Here is a 19797-nt window from a genome sequence, read left to right on the forward strand (position 1 = left end):
ATGAATCTAGTTAGAATCATGTTGTTAGAAAAACATATTCCTAGATATTTCTGGTTAGAGGCAGTAAACTAGAGTGTATATATACTAAACAGGAGCCCTATTTTGGCAGTTAAAGATCTTACACCTGAAAAACATAGAGTTGTGTTAAACCTTCAGTGGAATACTTTTACGTGTTTGGTTGTATTAGTCACATTCATATTCCAAATATGAAAAGAACAAAGCTAGATTTAAGGAGTTTGAAGTGTGTATTAATGGGAGTAAGTGAAGAAACAAAAAGCTATAGAATGTATAATCCAATTACAAAGAAAATCATGATTAGTCATGATGTGATCTTTGAAGAAAATGAAGTTTAGGACTAGACAGAAGGTGACACCAATTTATTACTAAAATAGGAAGATAATGTGATCGATATAGCTAAAGAATTTAAAACTAAAGTTGAAGAGCAAGACCAAGAGCAATTTGAAGACCAAGAGCAATATGAAGTAAATAATTATTCAGCTAGAGTAATTACTTCTTCATCAAATTCATCTTCAGCAAACTCAACTAAAGAAAATGAACCTAATCAACGTGCTGAACATAATCAACTTGCTGCTGCTAATTAACCTACTGCTAGAATTCAAAGAACACCATACTAGATGCAGGATTATATCATAGGTACAACTGCTACTAATCAACCTGCGGAACACAATCAATTTGCTGCTAATAATCAACCTACTGCCAAAATCCAAAGAACACCATACTGGATGTAGGATTATGACACATGTGCAAATTTCTTTGAAGAAAAAGAAACTTAAAACATGGTATTTTATACCACTGTCGGAGATTCATACACCTATGAAGAAGCTTCAATAAAAAGGGAGAGGTACATAGGAATTAATTGTGCTTCCAAAGCATGCAAGAAAGATTGGCATAAAGTGGATTTATAAGATAAAAGCTCAATAAAAAGGGGGAAGTTGACAAATACAAAGCTAGGCTTGTAGAAAAAACATATGCACAACAACATGGGATTGACTACACTAAAATGTTTGTACCAGTAGCATGATGGGATATAATCTGGATGGTCCTCGCTATGACAGCACAAAGAGATTGGAAAGTGTATCAATTGGATGTAAAAAGTACATTCCTCTATGAAGAATTAAATAAAGATGTATATGTAGAGCAGCCCCTAGTATATGAGAAAAAAGGAGAGGAATACAAAGTTTTCAAGTTAAAGAAAGCATTATACGGATTGAAACAGACATCAAGAGCCTAGTTTTAGTAGAATTGAATTATATTTTCTAAAGAAAGGGTTTGTTTGATGTGCAAGTGAGTATACTTTATTTGTAAAACTCAACAAAAATGTCAAGGAGAAAGAAAGATTATGGTGGTGAGCTTGTATGTGGATGACCTGGTATTTACTGGAAATGACAAGGAAATGTTTACAGATTTTAAAGCTTCAATGCAACAGGAATTTGCTATGACTGATTAAGGTAAAATGAAGTTCTTTATTGGAGTAGAAGTTGTGCAAAATGATGAAGAAATTTCTTAAGTTAAAAGAAATATGTTTTAGAGATCTTGGATAGGTTTGGCTTGGAGAATGCAAATTCTATTCGTAATCAAATAGTACCAAGTATTAAACTAATAAAGAATGAAGATGAACAACAAGTGTACATGACTTAATACAAGCAGATGGTTGGTAACCTTATTTATCTATCAGTTACAAGGCCATACCTTATGTTTGTAGTGAGTTTAGTTAGTAGATATATGGAGCGACCAACAAATATACATATGCAGGCTATCAAAAGAATTTTGAGGTAGGTAAAGGGAACAATGGACTTGAGAATTTGCTACAAATGGGGAGCTGTAATTGATGAAATATTAGTGGTATTTTTTTATAGTGACTATGTCAGTGATTAAGATGATCATAGGAGCACTTCTAGATATGTGTTTATGTTTGGTGGAGGAGTTGTTGCATGGAGTTCGAAGAAACAACCAATGGTTTTTCTTTTAACAACTGAGGCAGAATTCATATCTATAGCTCATTGTGCTTGCCAGATAGTATGGATAAGAAGAGTGCTTGAAAAATTAAATCGCAAACAAGATACACCAACTATCATATACTATGATAACACGTCTATGATTAAACTAGTAAAAAATCCAGTTATGCATGGCAAAAGTAAGCACATAGACGTCAGGTTTCACTTTCTACATGAGCTATGTAAAGAGGGTGTAATTGGGTTGAAACACTGCAATACATGAGATCAAGTTACTAACATCATTATAAAAGCATTAAAAGATTGCAATACATGAGATCAAGTTACTAACATCATTATAAAAGCATTAAAAGATAGACATGTTTGAGAAGCCAAGAAATTTAATGGGCATATATGTGGTATCAAATAAATAAACTACTAAACAATGCAATTTAATGGAGGAATTGTTGGAACTAATTCAGTTAATAAATGTCACAGTTTTTAGGATTAAAAGATTAAATTTGATTTATTTCTTATTCACTAAACCATGTTTGTAGGACTGTTAAATATGTGTTGTATATTTTTCTGTTTCTCTGTTGTAATAGTTGAATATATAATAGCTCTACTTCATTAAATAAACTTATGCTATTTTTTTATTTTTTTTTATTTTTGTGTTTAAAGGATTATGACTCTAACATATTGATCGTTATGTTTAGATCAAGGTAAGACTAATAATATGACGGACTATTTTTTTAAAATTGTTTATAGCTACATTTTATCTATAAATTGTAATTTTTATTGTAAAACACATACACACATGCAATTTAAGCATTAAGTTCTTCCTAACATGTTTATGAAAGTGTTTGATTTGAAACAATTGTTTGCTTCCTTTCTATATATTTATTTTTTAAGTAATCTAAGGACTTAATCATATATATATATATATATATAAACACAAGTTTTGACTAATAGAATAATTTAAAAGAGTAGCGCCATGGGATCTTAATTTCTGGCTCTTTTTATATATAATTTTCATATATTTGTGTGTATTTGTTTATTATTATTCATAGAATATTTTCATATAGTAATATAAAATTATTATTGTTACTCTGCCACATGATTAGTTACCTCTAAACCAGTAAAAAATCTTTCCACATATATAGCAGGTTACGAATAGATATTTTCATCACTCAAATTCAGTAAACTTAATTCAAATGATTTTGTTGTACAACAGCCGATTAGTTACCTCTAAACCAATCAAAAATCTTTCCACATAGCAGGTTATGTCTAAGAAATAGGTAAATGCAACGTGTTTTTCATATAAGAACTTTGGGACCATAGCGAGATAAGATTATCTACGACCCATACCTAAACAAAGAAAATAAAAGACACAAGCCATCTTCTTCATTTTTCAAAAGAAATCTTTATATGCTTTACATCTTAACAAAATTCAAATTAAATTAGGTTGTAATTGTGATTTTTTAAAAGAATATATTAAAATAATATTTTTTTTATTTTTTAAAAATTATTTTTAAGATTAATAAATCTAAATAATTTAAAATATATATGAAAAAATATTTTTAATTAAAAAATAAACTATTATAGAAGGCGATACAAACTATGCCTTGATGTTACAGGTAACTTCAACCACATAGGTTCTACTAGTAGCAAGGAAAATGCCTAGAGGTGCATTGAAATTTTTATTCACTTCAGTCGCGCTGAACAAGCCTTTTGATAGTAAATTATAACTTAGTCCTTGTAGTTGAAGACGATGGTTAAGAAATCCTTATAGTTTTAAAGATTTTATGTTTAAACCCAAAATATTTAAATTTATTTGCACTTCAATTAGTATTCTATGAATTTATGTTCCTTTTCAAAAAAAAATTTCTATTACTTGTAAAGGCAAGATAAAGAGGAGCTGGTAGGTTGTGACAAAAAATAAATTAAAAATAGTTAACATCACTCAAGGAGTTATTCTTATTTTTTTATTTTATAAGGAATAATTAATTACGCTTGATAAACTACTGAGATGAAGTTATAATTAACATCATAAAAGAAGTCATAGCATATCTTTCTTTCCTTTTCTGTCTCTTTTTTTTTTCATATTTATATATTGCTTTGACTATTGGTTTTATGACCTTCTTCTATGATTATTAAAAGAAAACAAGTTATAATTAACTCTTTCCATCCTCTTTCAATTTGAAAATGAAGGTGACCTGCAAACTGGACCACTGCTCTGATATTTATTCACGAGTGAAGTTGACGTAGTTTGCCGTTTAGGGGGGTTTGTGCATTGTCATCTAATGTGACTGCTTGGCTAATACACCGTGTGTATCGGAGGTCATCTTGGAAGCAAATTGAAGCCATTGGCCAGTGCTTATGTCGACTGCGAAGTAGGATGAGCAATTGAATCTTTAATTTTGATGAGATTATGGAGAGCTGTAGAATGGTCAGATGTTTCTTTGTTTTATCTGTAAGAAAAATAGTAAGTAAATACTTTTAGAACAATCAAAAGGACTTAATGAAAGCAGAAAAAGTTAAGGTTCGGTAGCCTTTTCCTTTATGTTTTTGTTTTTTAAAATAATATTTATATATTATTCTCTTATGATTTTAACGTGATGATGTAAGAAGGTTTTTAAAAAGTTATATTTATATATTTTAAAATGAAAATCACTTTACAGCACTGCGTCAAGAAGCACTGACCATGACAAAATAGAACATTGAAAGTGGTGTCCATATTACAATATTTGCTTGTGCTGATAGTCCCGCATCGTCATCGACGGCTAGCCTATAAATGTCATGGCATCACCTTGGCATGAAACAGAACAAATATCTACTTCCTCCCAAGTTCCGACCAAGCTCACAGAAACCTTTTTTCTTTGCTTGCAGCCATGCAAAACACAAAACCTCATGCAGCCTTATTATCCAGCCCTGGCATGGGACACCTTATCCCTGTCCTTGAACTAGGCAAACGCCTGGTCACTAACCATGGCTTCACTGTCACAATTTTTTTTGTCACAACAGAAAACTTCTCGAAATCCCAACTTCTCAAGCAAACACCTTGTCCTGACCTGCTTAACATTGTCTTGCTACCACCAGTGGACGTTTCTAGCCTAATCAGCCCAACTACTGGCATCCTAGCACAACTAGCAATTATGATGCGGGAGGCTTTGCCACAACTACGGTCTGCAATACTAGCCATGGAGTTTCGTCCAACGGTTCTTATTGTTGATTTTTTTGGAACCGAAGCTATGGTCATTGCTGATGAGTTTAACATGTTGAAGTACGCGTTCATGACTTCCACTGCATGGTTTCTTGCACTTACATTACATATGCCAACTATTGACAAGGCAATTGAAGATAACCATGTTAAGAACCAACAAGCTCTATTGATTCCCGGCTGCAAATCACTTGAGTTCAGGGATACGTTTGAGCCAGTTTTAGACCGAAATGATCAGATGTACATAGAGTACAAACGCATGGGGGTTGAGATGCAGAAGTTTGATGGTATTTTGGTGAATACATGGCAGGATTTGGAGGGCACAACACTTGGTGCACTTGAAGATGAAAAGAGGTTGGGGAGGGTGGCTCAGGTTCCGATCTACCCCGTTGGGCCACTGATTAGAGAAATTACACCAGGTCCGAAGAGTGAGGTCATAGAGTGGCTGGACATGCAGCCTATTGAGTCTGTGATTTATGTCTCGTTTGGGAGCGGGGGAGCCCTATCAGCCAAGCAAACAACCGAGCTAGCTTGTGGGCTAGAGTCAAGCGGCCAGAGGTTTATCTGGGTGGTTCGTCCACCCATAGAAGGCGATTCAGCAGCAACCGTATTTAAGACAAACCACGGAACTGACGACACCCCAGATTTCTTGCCTGATGGATTCTTGACCCGAACCCGTAAGATGGGACTAGTTGTCCCACTGTGGGCACCTCAAACCGAAATCTTGAGCCATCCATCAGTGGGGGGATTCGTATCACACTGCGGGTGGAATTCAGCCCTGGAAAGTATAGTTAATGGAGTTCCCATGATTACATGGCCACTCTATGCAGAGCAGGGGATGAATGCTGCAATGCTTACCGAGGATATAGGAGTGGCCATTCGTTCGAAGTCATTGCCAACAAAGGAAGTGGTGGGTCGAGAAGAGATAGAGGCAATGGTTCGAACGATCATGGACAAAGGTGATGCAAGAAGGGCAAGGGCCAAGACTTTAAAATCAAGTGCTGAAAAAGCTCTGAGCAAGGGTGGCTCCTCTTGCAATTCACTTGCTCATGTGGCAAATGACTGTGAGACGGCCTTCAAATACCTTAAAGCAAAGGCTCAAGGTGCATAGAGGCCACGAGCAACATCCTCGAAAAAAGTATTTCGCATATTTACTTGGACCTCTACATTAAGTCCTCTTTGAATTTCTATCTGTGATTTCTTTTTCTTTTTTTCAATTGGAATGATGAAAGATGCACTCTCTCTCTCGTTAATTACTAAATAATCTGGAATAAAATATATAACATTTGCTGATTTAAAATTTTCATCAGTACGCCTCCAGGTTTCAATGGCTTTGTTCAGCCATGCCATCTCAGATTCATCCAAAATATTCCTCCATCTCGAATCATAGTGTTCCAAGCAGTCCTCTCATCAAGCTTTAATAGGCTCAAAGTTGATCAGCATTATCTTTCTGACATCAGAACCGGCCGGAAAAGCTGAAAGGCCGGAAGAGACTAACATAGAGTATACCATTATATTGTTCAACAAATCCACTAGACTCCAATGAAGACGGGAAAGTAACATAAATGCAAAAGTAGAAACTTCAACAACACGACAGGATATCCAATCCCCTTGTGCCGAATGAAGAGAGTGCATGTAACGCTGCTTGACGACTTGATACTAGATGCTAGAAACAATTAAGAGACTATTTCCTAGCGTGGCAGCTCCTATCTTTTCTTTTGTTTCTAGGCAATCAAAAAGTTTTTGTTTTTGTTTTTTATTATTATTAAACTGTAATTATTTTTTAAATTTTAATTTTATAAAAATTAAAATAACATGGTTTATTTATTTATTTATATAGATTTAATTTTCATTTATTGTACATATAAAACATTTATCTTACAATAATTTTAATTAAATACATATTTTTTTTAAAAAATTCTAATATACTTTTTCACCGCAACTCCAAAATCTGCTACGATGTCGAAGCTTCAACGGATCCTAATTTTACCAGAAGGTATGAGGAATTTAGACCCGTGAGTCTCTCCTGCGAGAGTGGGAGCCGTGAGGACTGGAGTTCAAGTCATGGTCTCAACAGTCAAAAATCAAACAAATGGATACAGTTCTGCAGTAATTTATTAACAACCATAGAAGAACAGCTTCATATTAACTGAGCTACAGGAAAAGGGCTATAATGAAATACCAAGAACTAGAAAATTATTCATGTAGCAACCAGAAGAGGACACACCGTGAGTTGTAAAAGGCTACAGCCAGTATTCAAGACAGTCTTTTTATATGTACCATTCTAACCTGGACCACAAATATTTTCATTATATCAAGTTTCTCTTAAAACTAAATTTTTATCTCATTTTTGGGGATGGGTTTCATGTTTTAAAAATTAACATTTGAACCAAATATAATTTTTTATGATTTTTTCAGAGCTCGGACACTATCGTATAGCCAAACACAGTCTCTCTGCTGCAAAATTTCCATTGTATAGTTCCTAATCACTTTCACCCACAACTTATTCGACGTTTTTTTCACTCTTTCGATGCAGCTAAAGTCAAGCTACGCCTTCCCATCAACAGGCTTGCAAGTTCCAAGTCTTGCCGTGAGTTATAAAAATACGATAGACTGAGGAACACTGAAAATATAAGAAATATCAGCAATGTGTAAGAAAAGTAGAACTGTAATGGTCTCCGCAATGATTTTGATGGATCAATACACACTTAACTATGTTACGTTATGTGGTCAAACAATACGTGGCTCGTCTACTTTTCACCGAAATTGCATTTTGTATCAGTCTCCTTGACCATACGCACATTATTCTCCAGTGTTATTCCAAAGTTCCCGTCCATATAGGTTTATGGGAAATGAAGCTCCAGAATAACATAGGATATTTATTGGTTCGGCATATTGATAATTTAGGAGATGCACCAATTAGTAATGTTTTAGCAATGAGAGTAAAGAAGAAAAACTATAGATTAAGTTGAGATAAATAAGACCTCAATGAGTTCTCTTGAATGAATTCTGAAGTCCGACGCTGATTGTGCCCTGCAAAGTGCGGGGTTGAAACTCAAAGCATTAGAGGAGGAATTATCAATGCAATTAATTTTTGCAGATCAAATTCTGATCCAAGCAAAGAACTTCGCCTTCACTGTTTGCAGAGCCAGCCAGAACACGAAGGCAACTTGGAAAATAGCACAAAACCCCTACTTAACAAAAAGACTTCAAGAATAAATAAGATATATTTATAAAAACTAATTTAAAATCCAAAATATTTAGCCACTGCTTATAACTCTATTTATTTTTGCATTTTAAAAATATTTAAAAAAAAAATAATTTTTTTAATTTTTTGCTTTAAATTATTTTTTTATTTTTTTAGGCTATTTTAATACATTAATATTAAAAATAATTTTTTAAAAAAATAAATAAAATATTATTTTAATATATTTTTAAATAAAAAAAATTTTAAAAATAATAATAATTATACTCCCAAATAAACTCTACATGTAGCTTCAATACGACCATCTTCGTCCACTGGAAGGAATTCTGCAGCTTTGCTTAAGACACGGAAGATGGGAGCGGCTGTCTCAATGCGAGCCGGCAAACTGAGATTTTGAATCATCCGTCAGGAGGTGGATTTTTACCACGTGGTTGGAACTCAGCCGTAGATAGCACAGCTAATGGAGTGCCAATGATTCCATAGCCACTCAACGCAAGAGCAAGGGATGAATGCTGCTTTGCTTGCCGAGGATACTGGAGGAGCCATTCGGTCGAAGTTGTTGCCATGGAAGGAAGTGATGGGTGAGGAGATAGAAACGATGATTAGAAATATTATTGAAGACCAAGGTCATCCAAGAAGGGGCAGAGTCAGGGCGCACTAAAATTAAGTGCTGAGAAAGCTTTGAGCAAGAGCGCTTCCTCTAATTCTTTTGCTCAAAGTGGTGAATTACTCTACGACTACGAGCGGTTCCTCTAATTCTTTTGCTCAAAGTGGTGAATTACTCTACGACTACCTGAAAGCAAAGGCTCAAGGCCCTCAAAACCAATAGAGATCCTATAAAAAGCTACTTGCTGCAATAACTACAGCATATCCATGCACCTACAAGAAGTCCTCCTTGAATATCCATGGCGGTTGTGGCTGAGATTTCTTTTTCTGATGTAGAGGTCGGAAATAAAATTTAGCTAATATCATAAAAAAGACTAAATCTATATAAGTACTTGGACATCACAAACTGATTTTGGAGCTTAAAAATATTCTCTTGTGAAATAAAAATAAATATGAAGTTTAATGCGCAATTACAGGCTGAAGTTCAATTTTCTTCATCTTACGTTCTTATTTTTTGGGAGGGTCCTTGGCTATTAGAAACAAGAATCACACACCTATGGGTTCAGTAGCTTTATTCAGCCATGCCATCTCAGATTCATCCAAATAAGGGGCCAGAATATCCCTACATCTCCCATGGTAGATGTTAAGCCAATTTATCTCTTCAGGACCTAGAAGGGTCAAGTCGATCATCTTCGTTTGATATGGTGCCTGGACATCAAGAGATCATGGAAGGTTGATAGTAAGACTGAATTGTAATTGGGCTTTTCTTCAACAAATACAAAAACCTCGAATGTGCAGGGAGGAAAATGGAAATATACAAGTTAAATCTACAACAAGGTGACAGAAGATTCAATCTTTATGCTAGCTGGATTTTCGCAGAGAAAATGTTTACCTAGTACCAAAGACAGTAGTTTTAAACTAACTTCTCAACAACATTTATAGCACACCTTCAACTTTAAAGCTAATTGAGCCATGGGGAAGGCCAAATTAAATATTATCATAAACTTTTCTTTGTACACAAACTATGAAATTATTTCCAGAGCAACCAAGGAGGCAAGAGCTAGGAAAAGGCTCAAGTTAGAGCTTGGGACTGCCAGTCTCATACACTTCAAGATTTACTGTTCCAACTTCACCAAAAGAGTTACTTTTCATTTCTCTAAATTCGAATAGTTCTGTTGAGCAGTTGATCATTTTAACTCAATGGAATATTGGACTAGATTTCCTGTATTTGTGTCTGCTTGCTTGGACTGTCAAATGATTCCCTATCTTTTCACGTTATCTTGACTATTTTGATTCATAGCTAAGGCAAGTTAAATATTCCTATTTTTTTCCTTTTCCAAAGAATTCATTTCCATAGTCTTACCTCAAGAAACAGATTATTAGAAACAATTGAAGCATATTCAGGAGCACAATCACTGTAGAAATTTGATGGATGCGCATGTGCTTACCCATGTTATGTGCTCAAATGATAAGTAGCCCTTGTCACCAAAATTGAATTTTGTATCAGCCTCCTTGACAATAAGCACATTCTCTAATCTTATCCCGAAGTTCCCATCCTCATAGTATCCAGGTTCTGAGAAATGAAATCCAGTATTATACAATTTCAATGGTTCTAGCATAAAGATGCGTTTTTGGTTCTTGAAAGTAGAACAAAATGCATAGATATCATTCAAACAACATGAAAACATCAATAAAATATTAATAATTTAAGTGGAGATTCGTAAGTCTGTAAATATAGATAAGCTATGTCAGGGTGCATAGTCCTCATATGATGGGTCTCTTGACTACTCCTGAGCTCAATGTGTCCTAGTAAAGTGCAGGGTATGTTACTCGGAACAATATGCAGAGACAGAAGTTTAAAGAAACAAGGCCATTAGAGTAGGAATTATTAATATAATTAACTCAAAGCCAAGGTAAACCTAAGGGGAGACCACTCTGAGTATCGGAGCACATCTGCCAGAATTGATAGGGAATGCAACCACCATTGTAAAAGAAGAAGAAGAAGAAGAAGAAGAAGAAGAACACAAACATATATATGAAGGGAATATACACGGATCTAAGCCCCAGTATTTTGGAGATATTCTTTCTGAACTAGAAGAAAAGCAATGAAGATTATAAACTAACCATCCGTTACAGTCATGGAAGCTTGCAGGGGCACATTACGAGCATGTGGTCTGAAACTAATTAAATGAGGTCCTGTCAAGATGGTTTTGAAAAAGGTAATCAGCTTATTTATCAAACTAAAAACAGAGAAGAAAAAAGGCAACAGTTAGCAGCTGTTGCTCATTGCTTACCTTCATGTACATTTAGGTATGATCCAATACCATGACCAGTGCCATGTCGATAATCAAGACCATCCTTCCATAAAGGAATTCGAGCAAGAATGTCAAGGGCATGACCTATAAAATACAATAAATCAATGGATGAGTAAAATCAATATAACTTGATGTTTCACTGTAACATGGTTTGCCAGTTGTACACATGAATATAAACAAACGACAGAGATAAAAGATGAAATTACCATTAGTTCCATTGGGAAAACAGGCATTACCCAAAGCAATGTGACCCTTGAGAACCTGTATAATATTAATTTCATAAGAGTTGGATGAAAAGGAGTGGGAAGAGAGAAAGGGAGAGCTTTGTAATGATATCAAACTACCGTAATCTCCAGTTCCATATAATTGAAATGTTCAAAGGGAAGTCTGAAGCCACATACCGCAGTGTAGCATGCTTTTTCATGCGTTGATGGATTCCCAAAATGGACCGTGCGAGTTATGTCAGTTGTTCCATCCAGATACTTCATGCCATTAAAATATCCAAGGAAAATAAGACATCATTAAGCAGTATAATATTATACAGATTTTGTGATTATAAACCAAACAATATATGAACCTGTGCTCCAGAATCAAACAGATAGATGCTGTCTGGATTGAGCTCTGCACATGTTTCAGCATGTGGAGAATAATGGATGATTGCTGCATTTGGACCAACTGATGAAATTGTTGGGAAACTTAACCCCCTAAAATGCTGCCATTTGTATCACATAACAAAAAAAAAAAACCATCTTGTCAAACTACTTGAATGAGAAACAAAAACAATATCACACCAAAATTAAATTCCGTGAAGAGATAAATGAGCCTTTGCTTGTTGCCATTTTCACTTACAAATAGCTTTATTCCCCGAGTTGAAATGATTTTAGGCTAGGCTGCCATCAATTTTCATACTAGGAACCAAACTCTCCAGCCATAAGGAGATCCAGTCCATTTTATTTAAATTTTCACCATCATGACCAATCAAAGGAGAAAAACCCGAAAAAATTATAAAGATCCCCTATATACATTTCTGCACTTTACTGTTCATTAAAATCAGGTCAAGAGGCATAGCACGGTCACTTCAAAAATAAATGTTGAAAATTTCCTATACCTGGTAACCAAAAACCACATGTAAAACACTACTATAAAGTAGAAGATGCTAAAAATCCTTAATTATGTTGACAGAAAAAACTCACTTTCAAATATTCAAGAACAAAATCACAACATCTTAATTTAATCCAATTGATCTAAATTCATATTTGGCTCTCTTCCATAATCCTTCCTCCATCTACAACTATCAAACATGGCGCAACAGATTTGCACACTGCTCTTTGGATGATATATATCAATAATCAAATGTCAGTTTCTCCATGACAGTTCAAATAAAAATAATAATGCATTGAAACAGCAACTTAATACCTAGAAACTGACAATACCTACTCTTTTACAGCATGAACAGAAAACGATATTACTACAAAAACTTCGAAAGAAAGTTTGTTCCAAATAAGACAATTTATATCATCAGTTAATTAAAGTTTTAATTTTGTTTGATGTAATAAGAACTTTTTTCCAAATGTATTTGGTGGGAATACCTCTTTGGATGCTCGGAAACCCTCCAGCTTATCACTAACAGTTACCTCTGTCAGTTTTATAGCTCCCCTGCCATAGCACATGCCATTAATATGAGGAAAATGCCTCAATGTCATGTCAAGCTTAGCCATTTTGTGTGCATTCATTGTTCGGTGATCTTGTGCAGGACACAAGAAGTAAAGAAAAATGCCCAGATAAAAAAAAATATATGGAAGAGAGAGAAAAGGGAAACCGATCATATAGCATCGTTTAAAAGTAACTTCTGGCAAAAAGAAATAGCAGTAAGTGATGGCAATGATGCACTTTATCCCAACAAAATAAAAAAATGACAGTCAATCAATTTTGTGTGACATAAAGACCAAAGCAAAGCTTGCAAAAAGTTCTCCTAACACTAAGTTAATAATAATAATAATAATAATATATGTGTGTGTGTGTGTGTGTGTGCGCGTGAAAATAAAATTGAAGTATCAAGCACAATATCAGGCCTAATAATACCTAGTGATGAAGCTGTACAAGAATAAACATCCAAACATACTAAAACCAGACATCAAATATTAATCAAATTTCTTTTTCAAAATGGGATGATCTTGCATCGCAAGATATAAATTTCCAGTTTCATGTCTTACTATAGAAAATGCTCATACTACACATAATGGATGAGATAAATGCAAATGAATGGGACAGCTTTTCTGCCACTTTGAGTATGGACTATCTAAGAGCATGGCTTGTGAGATAAGGCTCCTAAAGATCAGCAGGATCCATTGCAATTTTGTACTAATAATAAGATTCCATTGGTTTTATAAGCTCCATTTCACATGCATATACCAAACAAGAAATATAAACTAAAATATAAAATTAACCATATGAGCAAAACTTCAGTCTATAATCAGTCTCATATACATAAACATTAAATGCAACAATGGAGGACTTGTTAGTATGTTGACCTCATAATTTTTATCATTTTGTCTTGCATGATACATAGATATACCAGCAGTCGGAATTTCAACGATTGCTGTTTATTCAGTAGTAAACACAAACTTCTCCAATATTTTTTACTAGGAAAAATCAGGTTACATCCTAATGTCTGATGCAGCATTTCCGATATGAAACTTTTTGGATGTTTAATTGCAACATCTAATCATGGATAGAAAGTAACAATATGACAAAGGAAAACTTACAAATCCTTTTTCTTATTTGCACTTTGCCCCTCCAAGAAGTAGCCTGAAGCCCCATATGATTCCTGCATCTGCATGTTCAAGACAAGATTTGGCATCAGGTTAAAAAAAAAATTCACAGATGCTGGTGAATGTGTGAGTTCAAGCTTGAGCACATTGAAGAGGATGAAAAAAAACCAAAAACTGATTCATCAATTGTTACATCTCAGAGTTACCTGCTTATCTAACCAGACAAGATATTGCACAACAGCAGCACCATCCCGAACATGTGCCTTCTTTAAGCCATCCAACTCAACAGGGTTCTAAGATATTGAAACAATTAGCAATGAGAAAAAAACTGGCCCATATGGCGTGCATGAACACAATTAAATAGATTTATTGCTGTCAGTAAACCGAACACAATTTATGTAGCTTTTCAATGAATCTTTAGAGAGACAACTGAACTTTAACATTAAAAGATCATATTGTATTGGCTTGTTTATGGTTACAGAGAACTTGTTGGCGTTGGATGTGATTGCACTACCTTTAGAGCTTTAGCAAGGGCCAAAGGAGATTGTTGCATGTGCACCTTCTCAGAATTCAATTTTGAATATAAAGCATAGCAGCATGAACCAGGGTCAACCCATATGCGGTCAATATTATGTCCTGCTTCAGTTGTACCATTTCCCGTGGCAGTATCAGTTCCTTTGACTTCAGATGTCGAGTCAAGCTGATCAGATGCAAGCAAGACCACATCTGAACTCACATCAGCGTAATCTCGAACATCAATTCCATTCTCCTCCATATAACAGTTTGTCTGCATAAGAACAAATGAATTAGGTATTCATAACTATTCAACCTACTAGGTTAATCTTCTTTCCACAACTTCATATTTGTGTATGAATCTAGAAGCATGTTTGAAAGACAGAAAACAAACATTGTTTTAAAGTTCATTGGATAAAAAAGACTTGGTGAACACCAACATTTAATTGAGTGCTAGCTGAAACATAAACTAATGCAAGTGAAAGAATACATAAAGATCATTGAGAAATCCTGGATATCAGAAAACAGTTGAAAGTTGAAAATATCAAAAAAAAAAATTCGCTAGGTTGCAGAAGAAAAACGTTGCATATGTACACTGTAAAAAGCATCTACAATTGACATGAATTATGAAACTGACCTCAGCAGACACCTTCTTCTTGTCCACATAAAGGAAAGCTGAATTTGATGTTATTATAGCAAATGCATGAACAACTGGACAGTAGGACACATCAGTCCCACGAATATTATACAACCAAGCTACCTGCATTGAAGAAAAATTGGTTTAACATTTCAATATGTCTGAACAAGCAAATTATTTGGTAAAGAATGATATAAACTCACCTCATCAAGTGTTGTGACAACTATGCCACGAGTTTTCTCATTTTTTAGTTTTGCTCTCAAATCCTTCAACTTCTGTGCAACCGAACATCCAGTAAACTCAATCGGATGAACCACAACTGGATTTATTTCCGCTGGCGGACGACTTTTCCAGACCTCATCAACCAAATTGGTCTCAGTCTGAACCAGTTTCTGTTGTTTCTTCGCAAAAGTCAGTTGCCACCTTTGCGCAGTATCTACCGATACACACCACGGATCAATCCCAATAGCCGCCTCCACAGGTAGATTCTAATAAAACCAAATATAAAGAAAAGATTAACACCACATAAACCTAAAACTTGTAAAAAAATAAAATGAACTACTAAAATCATAAGAAAAAACATAGAAATGCTGGCTAAGTTAAACAATTAACAGCCATCCCTTTGACATAAATTCAATTCAAGAAATAACAAAATCCCAACACAGAACATAGCAAAGTGTTGACAAAAAGTGTAAAGAAATATAATATAAGCCTCACATCAGCCACCCATGCATCAAAACCAGGATCCTCTCCCATACGCATTAACGTCCACTCAACACTAAGTTGCTGCGTTGCCTGTAAGAAATACCGCCCGTCCGTCCACAGCCGGGCATCCTTCTTTGTAACAAGCGCCAAACCTAAGCTCAAAATCAACATCATACACTTACTTAGTTACAATCTGGAAAAAAAAAGTCACAAGAGGAATCAATAATTGAAACTAACAAACCAGCGCTTCCTGTAAAGCCAGAAACGAATTCGCGTCGCTTGTCACGTGCAGACACATACTCACTCTGCCAAAAAAAATAATCATAAATCGTACAATCCAAACATTAAAAAATTTAGAAGATGATTGAAGTGAAAGCGTAGTACCTGATGATAATCTTCAGATGGAACAACTAAGGCATCAAGAGGTGGAGAATGAGACGCCATTAGAAACCTTAAAGAAGCTAGTATTTCTGACATGATTTTTCTTCTTGATTCAATTTTGAGTGAGAGAGCGAGTGAGAGATTGGAATGGAGCAGGGGACCTTTATACTGGAGATAAAACAAATCAAAGCTAGAATTGGGAAATGACGAGGATGCGTCAGGAATTATAATGGTTGGGAGGTGTGAAATCAGATACTTTGTTCGAATCTCTTACATTTAGTCCTCCAACTAATTATTTAATCAATTGGGGTCATCCATATACTTTTACTCCATCGAATACTCTTGTTAATTGGAGATCGTGTTCAGAAATGCACGCACAGTCAAGTCACACGTGTTTTCCCCTTATCCTAATTTCTCAAATGCCGGACATAGAAATGTTCAATTTCTGGTTTCAATTTAAGACAAGTTGTTGGACAATTAAAATATTTAGCATTGTAAGGATTCAATTGAGAAGAAGGTATATAGAAGGGGGATTTAATATAGAAATTGGGTAGTTGGGGGACTCAATCAAAAAACTACACATGGCCGGGAAAGCAAGCATCCTTCACGAAAGTTGACCTTCTCAGCTTTTATCGGTAATGTAGGTATTGTTTTTTAAAATTTATTTTAAATATTAATATATTAAAATAATTTTAAAAATATGAAAAAAAATAAAAATAAGTAATTTGTTTTCAAAATTGCTTTTACAAGGTTCCTTAATCTTGGTAAAACAGTAAATACTAGCCGTTTTATCAACGCAAACAGATATTTATGCCAGATGTAGAAAAGCAAGCATGGACTCCAATAATCTGAAAAATGAATCAGATTCCCTGTGTCTGGGCTGCTTTGCATGCATTCCAATGTCTAAAAAGAATTAATTATGAGATTGGATTGATGGACTGCGCTATTCCGTACGCTGTTTATGAGATTAGGCTGTTCGTAATAGCATTATCTTAAAAAATAAAATAAAATGAAAGTCCTCAATTAAAAAGTAAAAGCATGTCTTTTGAACGTTGGGTGCCACTGAAAGGAACTTTTCATGTATCTAATAATAATAAACGATAATGATAATAAATACTGTTTAATAAGTTGGCGTGCAGCCCAAAAAATCCATAATGTCTGATCCAATATGTGCTTTATGTCCTCAGGCACCTTCAAAATCATGCTTTTGGCCTGGTGTGAAGTAGGGATATTTATTTTCGGTTGTTTTTTATTTTTATTAAAAAAATAATTAAAATTGTTATTTTTTTATTTTCTCGATTTAATTGATTTTTCTGTTTTTTCTCACCTCTCTAATGAAGTATCTATGGAACATTTTTTTGGAGGTATGTTAAAAATTATTTTTTAAAGTATATATTTTTTAAAATATATTAAATTAATATTTTAAAAAAATATTTTTGATACAAACACATTAAAATAATTTAAATATATTTAAAAATTTAATTTGAAGTCAAAAAATAAAATTTGATGAAAAATCAGTTCAACCACAACCTTTTAATGGGCTATAATAAGTATTTGATTTTTTAGGTTTGATTTTTTTCAAATTAATTTTTACAAAAATGTATTTTTTGTATATAATTTTTATTTGTTGATGTGGAAAAAATAGAAGAATATAAAAAATATTATTTTAATATATTTTTAATAAAAAATACTTTAAAAAATATTATATACTATATTATCTAACATATACTCATTGGAGAGCAAGTTTCAAAAAAAAAAAAAGGCACGATGATAAATCTTGAAATGGTTAAAAAATTATACATTATGTGTTGTTTTTAATAATGTAGTTTGTATATTAAAAAAAATAATTATGTTGTTCTTTTTTAGTTTATATTATTTTAAAAATTTGTTTAAATTTTATATTAAAAACAAAAACAAAAACAAAAACACTTAATGAATCAGGCCACTAAATGCTATAGTCTCCGTTTTCAATCAGAGGTTTCAATTATAAGTTTAACAGATTAATCAGTTAAATGGTTAATTCAATTAATTAAAATGATGTAATTTTATTTGTTTATTTTTTAAAAAGAAAGCCAATACAAAGCAGAATTGTACGGTCACATTGTTCCATGCTTCAAGCTTGTGTTCTTGTCATTGAATTACAGATTGCTTCACACTGCGTTATTTTTTATCAGGAGCTTCATATATCCATATACAAGTCAAAGAAAAACTAAAACGAAGATCCACATTACAGCTTTTATCAAATAGCATCTCTTCGCCTAGTCCAAGTTCATTGAGCCTGTTCTTCCCATGCCCTTTCTGCTTTAACCAGAGAGCATTTCTGGCTTTTCAAGCAAGCGTTGTGCTTAAAGTGAATCTCCATGAATGTCATAGTCCTACTGAACTAATTCTTGTTTCAGTCAATGGTCATGGATACCTCTCCATTGCACAGTCAGCACGTATGAGTGGATAAAAAGACTTGAGTAAGTTGATGGACACAATGGCTCTCTGCTAAAATATGCCATGGAAGAAGAAATGAGCTTTTACCATAATCCGTGGTTGTTGAAATCGTGTTTTCAGTAAACTTTGTTTCTTGTACAGTTGGAACTTTCTTGCTGCGCTACCACACTGTAGGTCATCTAACGTTGGGGTAGATGTCCCTGTCCAAAGCTAACAGATTTCTTTAAGCATATTTGTTCAAGTCATCATTCAAGGATAAGATCGCACCAGAAAGATTCCCCAGGAAAATAAATTCCAAAGCTGCAGGCAAGTAAAGTTCTTCGTCCTCAAAAGTGTATGAGCCTAAACAGGAACAGTTTCGTGTTCTTTATTTTTAGATAATGGTAGATATAAATGAACTATTAGCTACTCAGATGCTTTAAAACCACGCTTATTGCAAACAACTTGGTAACAAGCCTCATAATTTTATTAGATTAAAAGAAATTTATTGAGAAAAAATAGAAGAAGCATATTCAAGGTTGTTCGAGCTTCCATAAAGAATATATTGGAAGCTCAATCCACTTTTGATTTAATAAAAAATCCTCATAAATGTTTCCCATGATTTTCCCATAATCTAGAATTCTACTTAAATAGAAGAGAAAAACTAATTTGAATTCATATTTAAAAGATCCTAAGATGGTAACTTTAAATTGAAATAGAAATAAATCACGATTAGGACTGTTATAATTGTATCCCCATTAAAAAAAAACCTTGCCTTCAAGGTTAAGGTTAGGGTAGGTTCCTTTAGCAGACATGTTTATGTTTTGATGTTGTTGCTTTAGTTCTTTCAAAATTATTTGTTGAGTTCGTTGGTGTAGTTGATGCTCCTTGCTTCTGCTGTTCATGCCTGCAATTGCTTCAATAAGTTGACATCCTACCTGGTTCTTTCTGCCATGGATCTACTGCTTCAATTTTTTCCCATGATATTTTCAAAGCCTAGAATTCTACTTGAATAGAAGAGAAAAAACAATTCAAATCCAAAAGATCCTAATCAATCAAGGCTACGGTACATAC

General features: G+C 34.0%; 2 protein-coding genes across 2 annotated transcripts; one reads left to right on the forward strand and one right to left on the reverse strand.

Annotated features, from left to right (window-relative positions):
• Positions 1 to 4639: 4639 nt before the first annotated feature.
• On the forward strand, positions 4640 to 6861 carry LOC105126534 (anthocyanidin 3-O-glucosyltransferase 5-like). The gene is made up of 2 exons (XM_011027418.1): positions 4640 to 6310; positions 6483 to 6861. The coding sequence occupies exon 1, from the start codon at positions 4844 to 4846 to the stop codon at positions 6281 to 6283; it is 1440 nt and encodes a 479-aa protein (XP_011025720.1). The 5' UTR covers positions 4640 to 4843; the 3' UTR covers positions 6284 to 6310; positions 6483 to 6861.
• A 2464-nt stretch (positions 6862 to 9325) lies between these two features.
• On the reverse strand, positions 9326 to 16509 carry APP1 (aminopeptidase P1). The gene is made up of 16 exons (XM_011027420.1): positions 16309 to 16509; positions 16166 to 16229; positions 15937 to 16076; positions 15423 to 15707; positions 15220 to 15342; positions 14584 to 14856; positions 14276 to 14362; positions 14064 to 14131; positions 12888 to 12954; positions 11876 to 12010; positions 11700 to 11780; positions 11505 to 11559; positions 11278 to 11382; positions 11108 to 11179; positions 10432 to 10556; positions 9326 to 9691 (listed from the first exon to the last, which is right to left on the reverse strand). Exons 1-16 carry the CDS (start codon positions 16399 to 16401, stop codon positions 9530 to 9532), a joined length of 1935 nt encoding a protein of 644 aa, XP_011025722.1. The 5' UTR covers positions 16402 to 16509; the 3' UTR covers positions 9326 to 9529.
• Positions 16510 to 19797: the final 3288 nt, after the last annotated feature.

Source organism: Populus euphratica, unplaced genomic scaffold (assembly GCF_000495115.2).
Source record: "Populus euphratica unplaced genomic scaffold, PopEup_1.0 scaffold41.1, whole genome shotgun sequence".
Classification (NCBI taxonomy): domain Eukaryota; kingdom Viridiplantae; phylum Streptophyta; class Magnoliopsida; order Malpighiales; family Salicaceae; genus Populus; species Populus euphratica.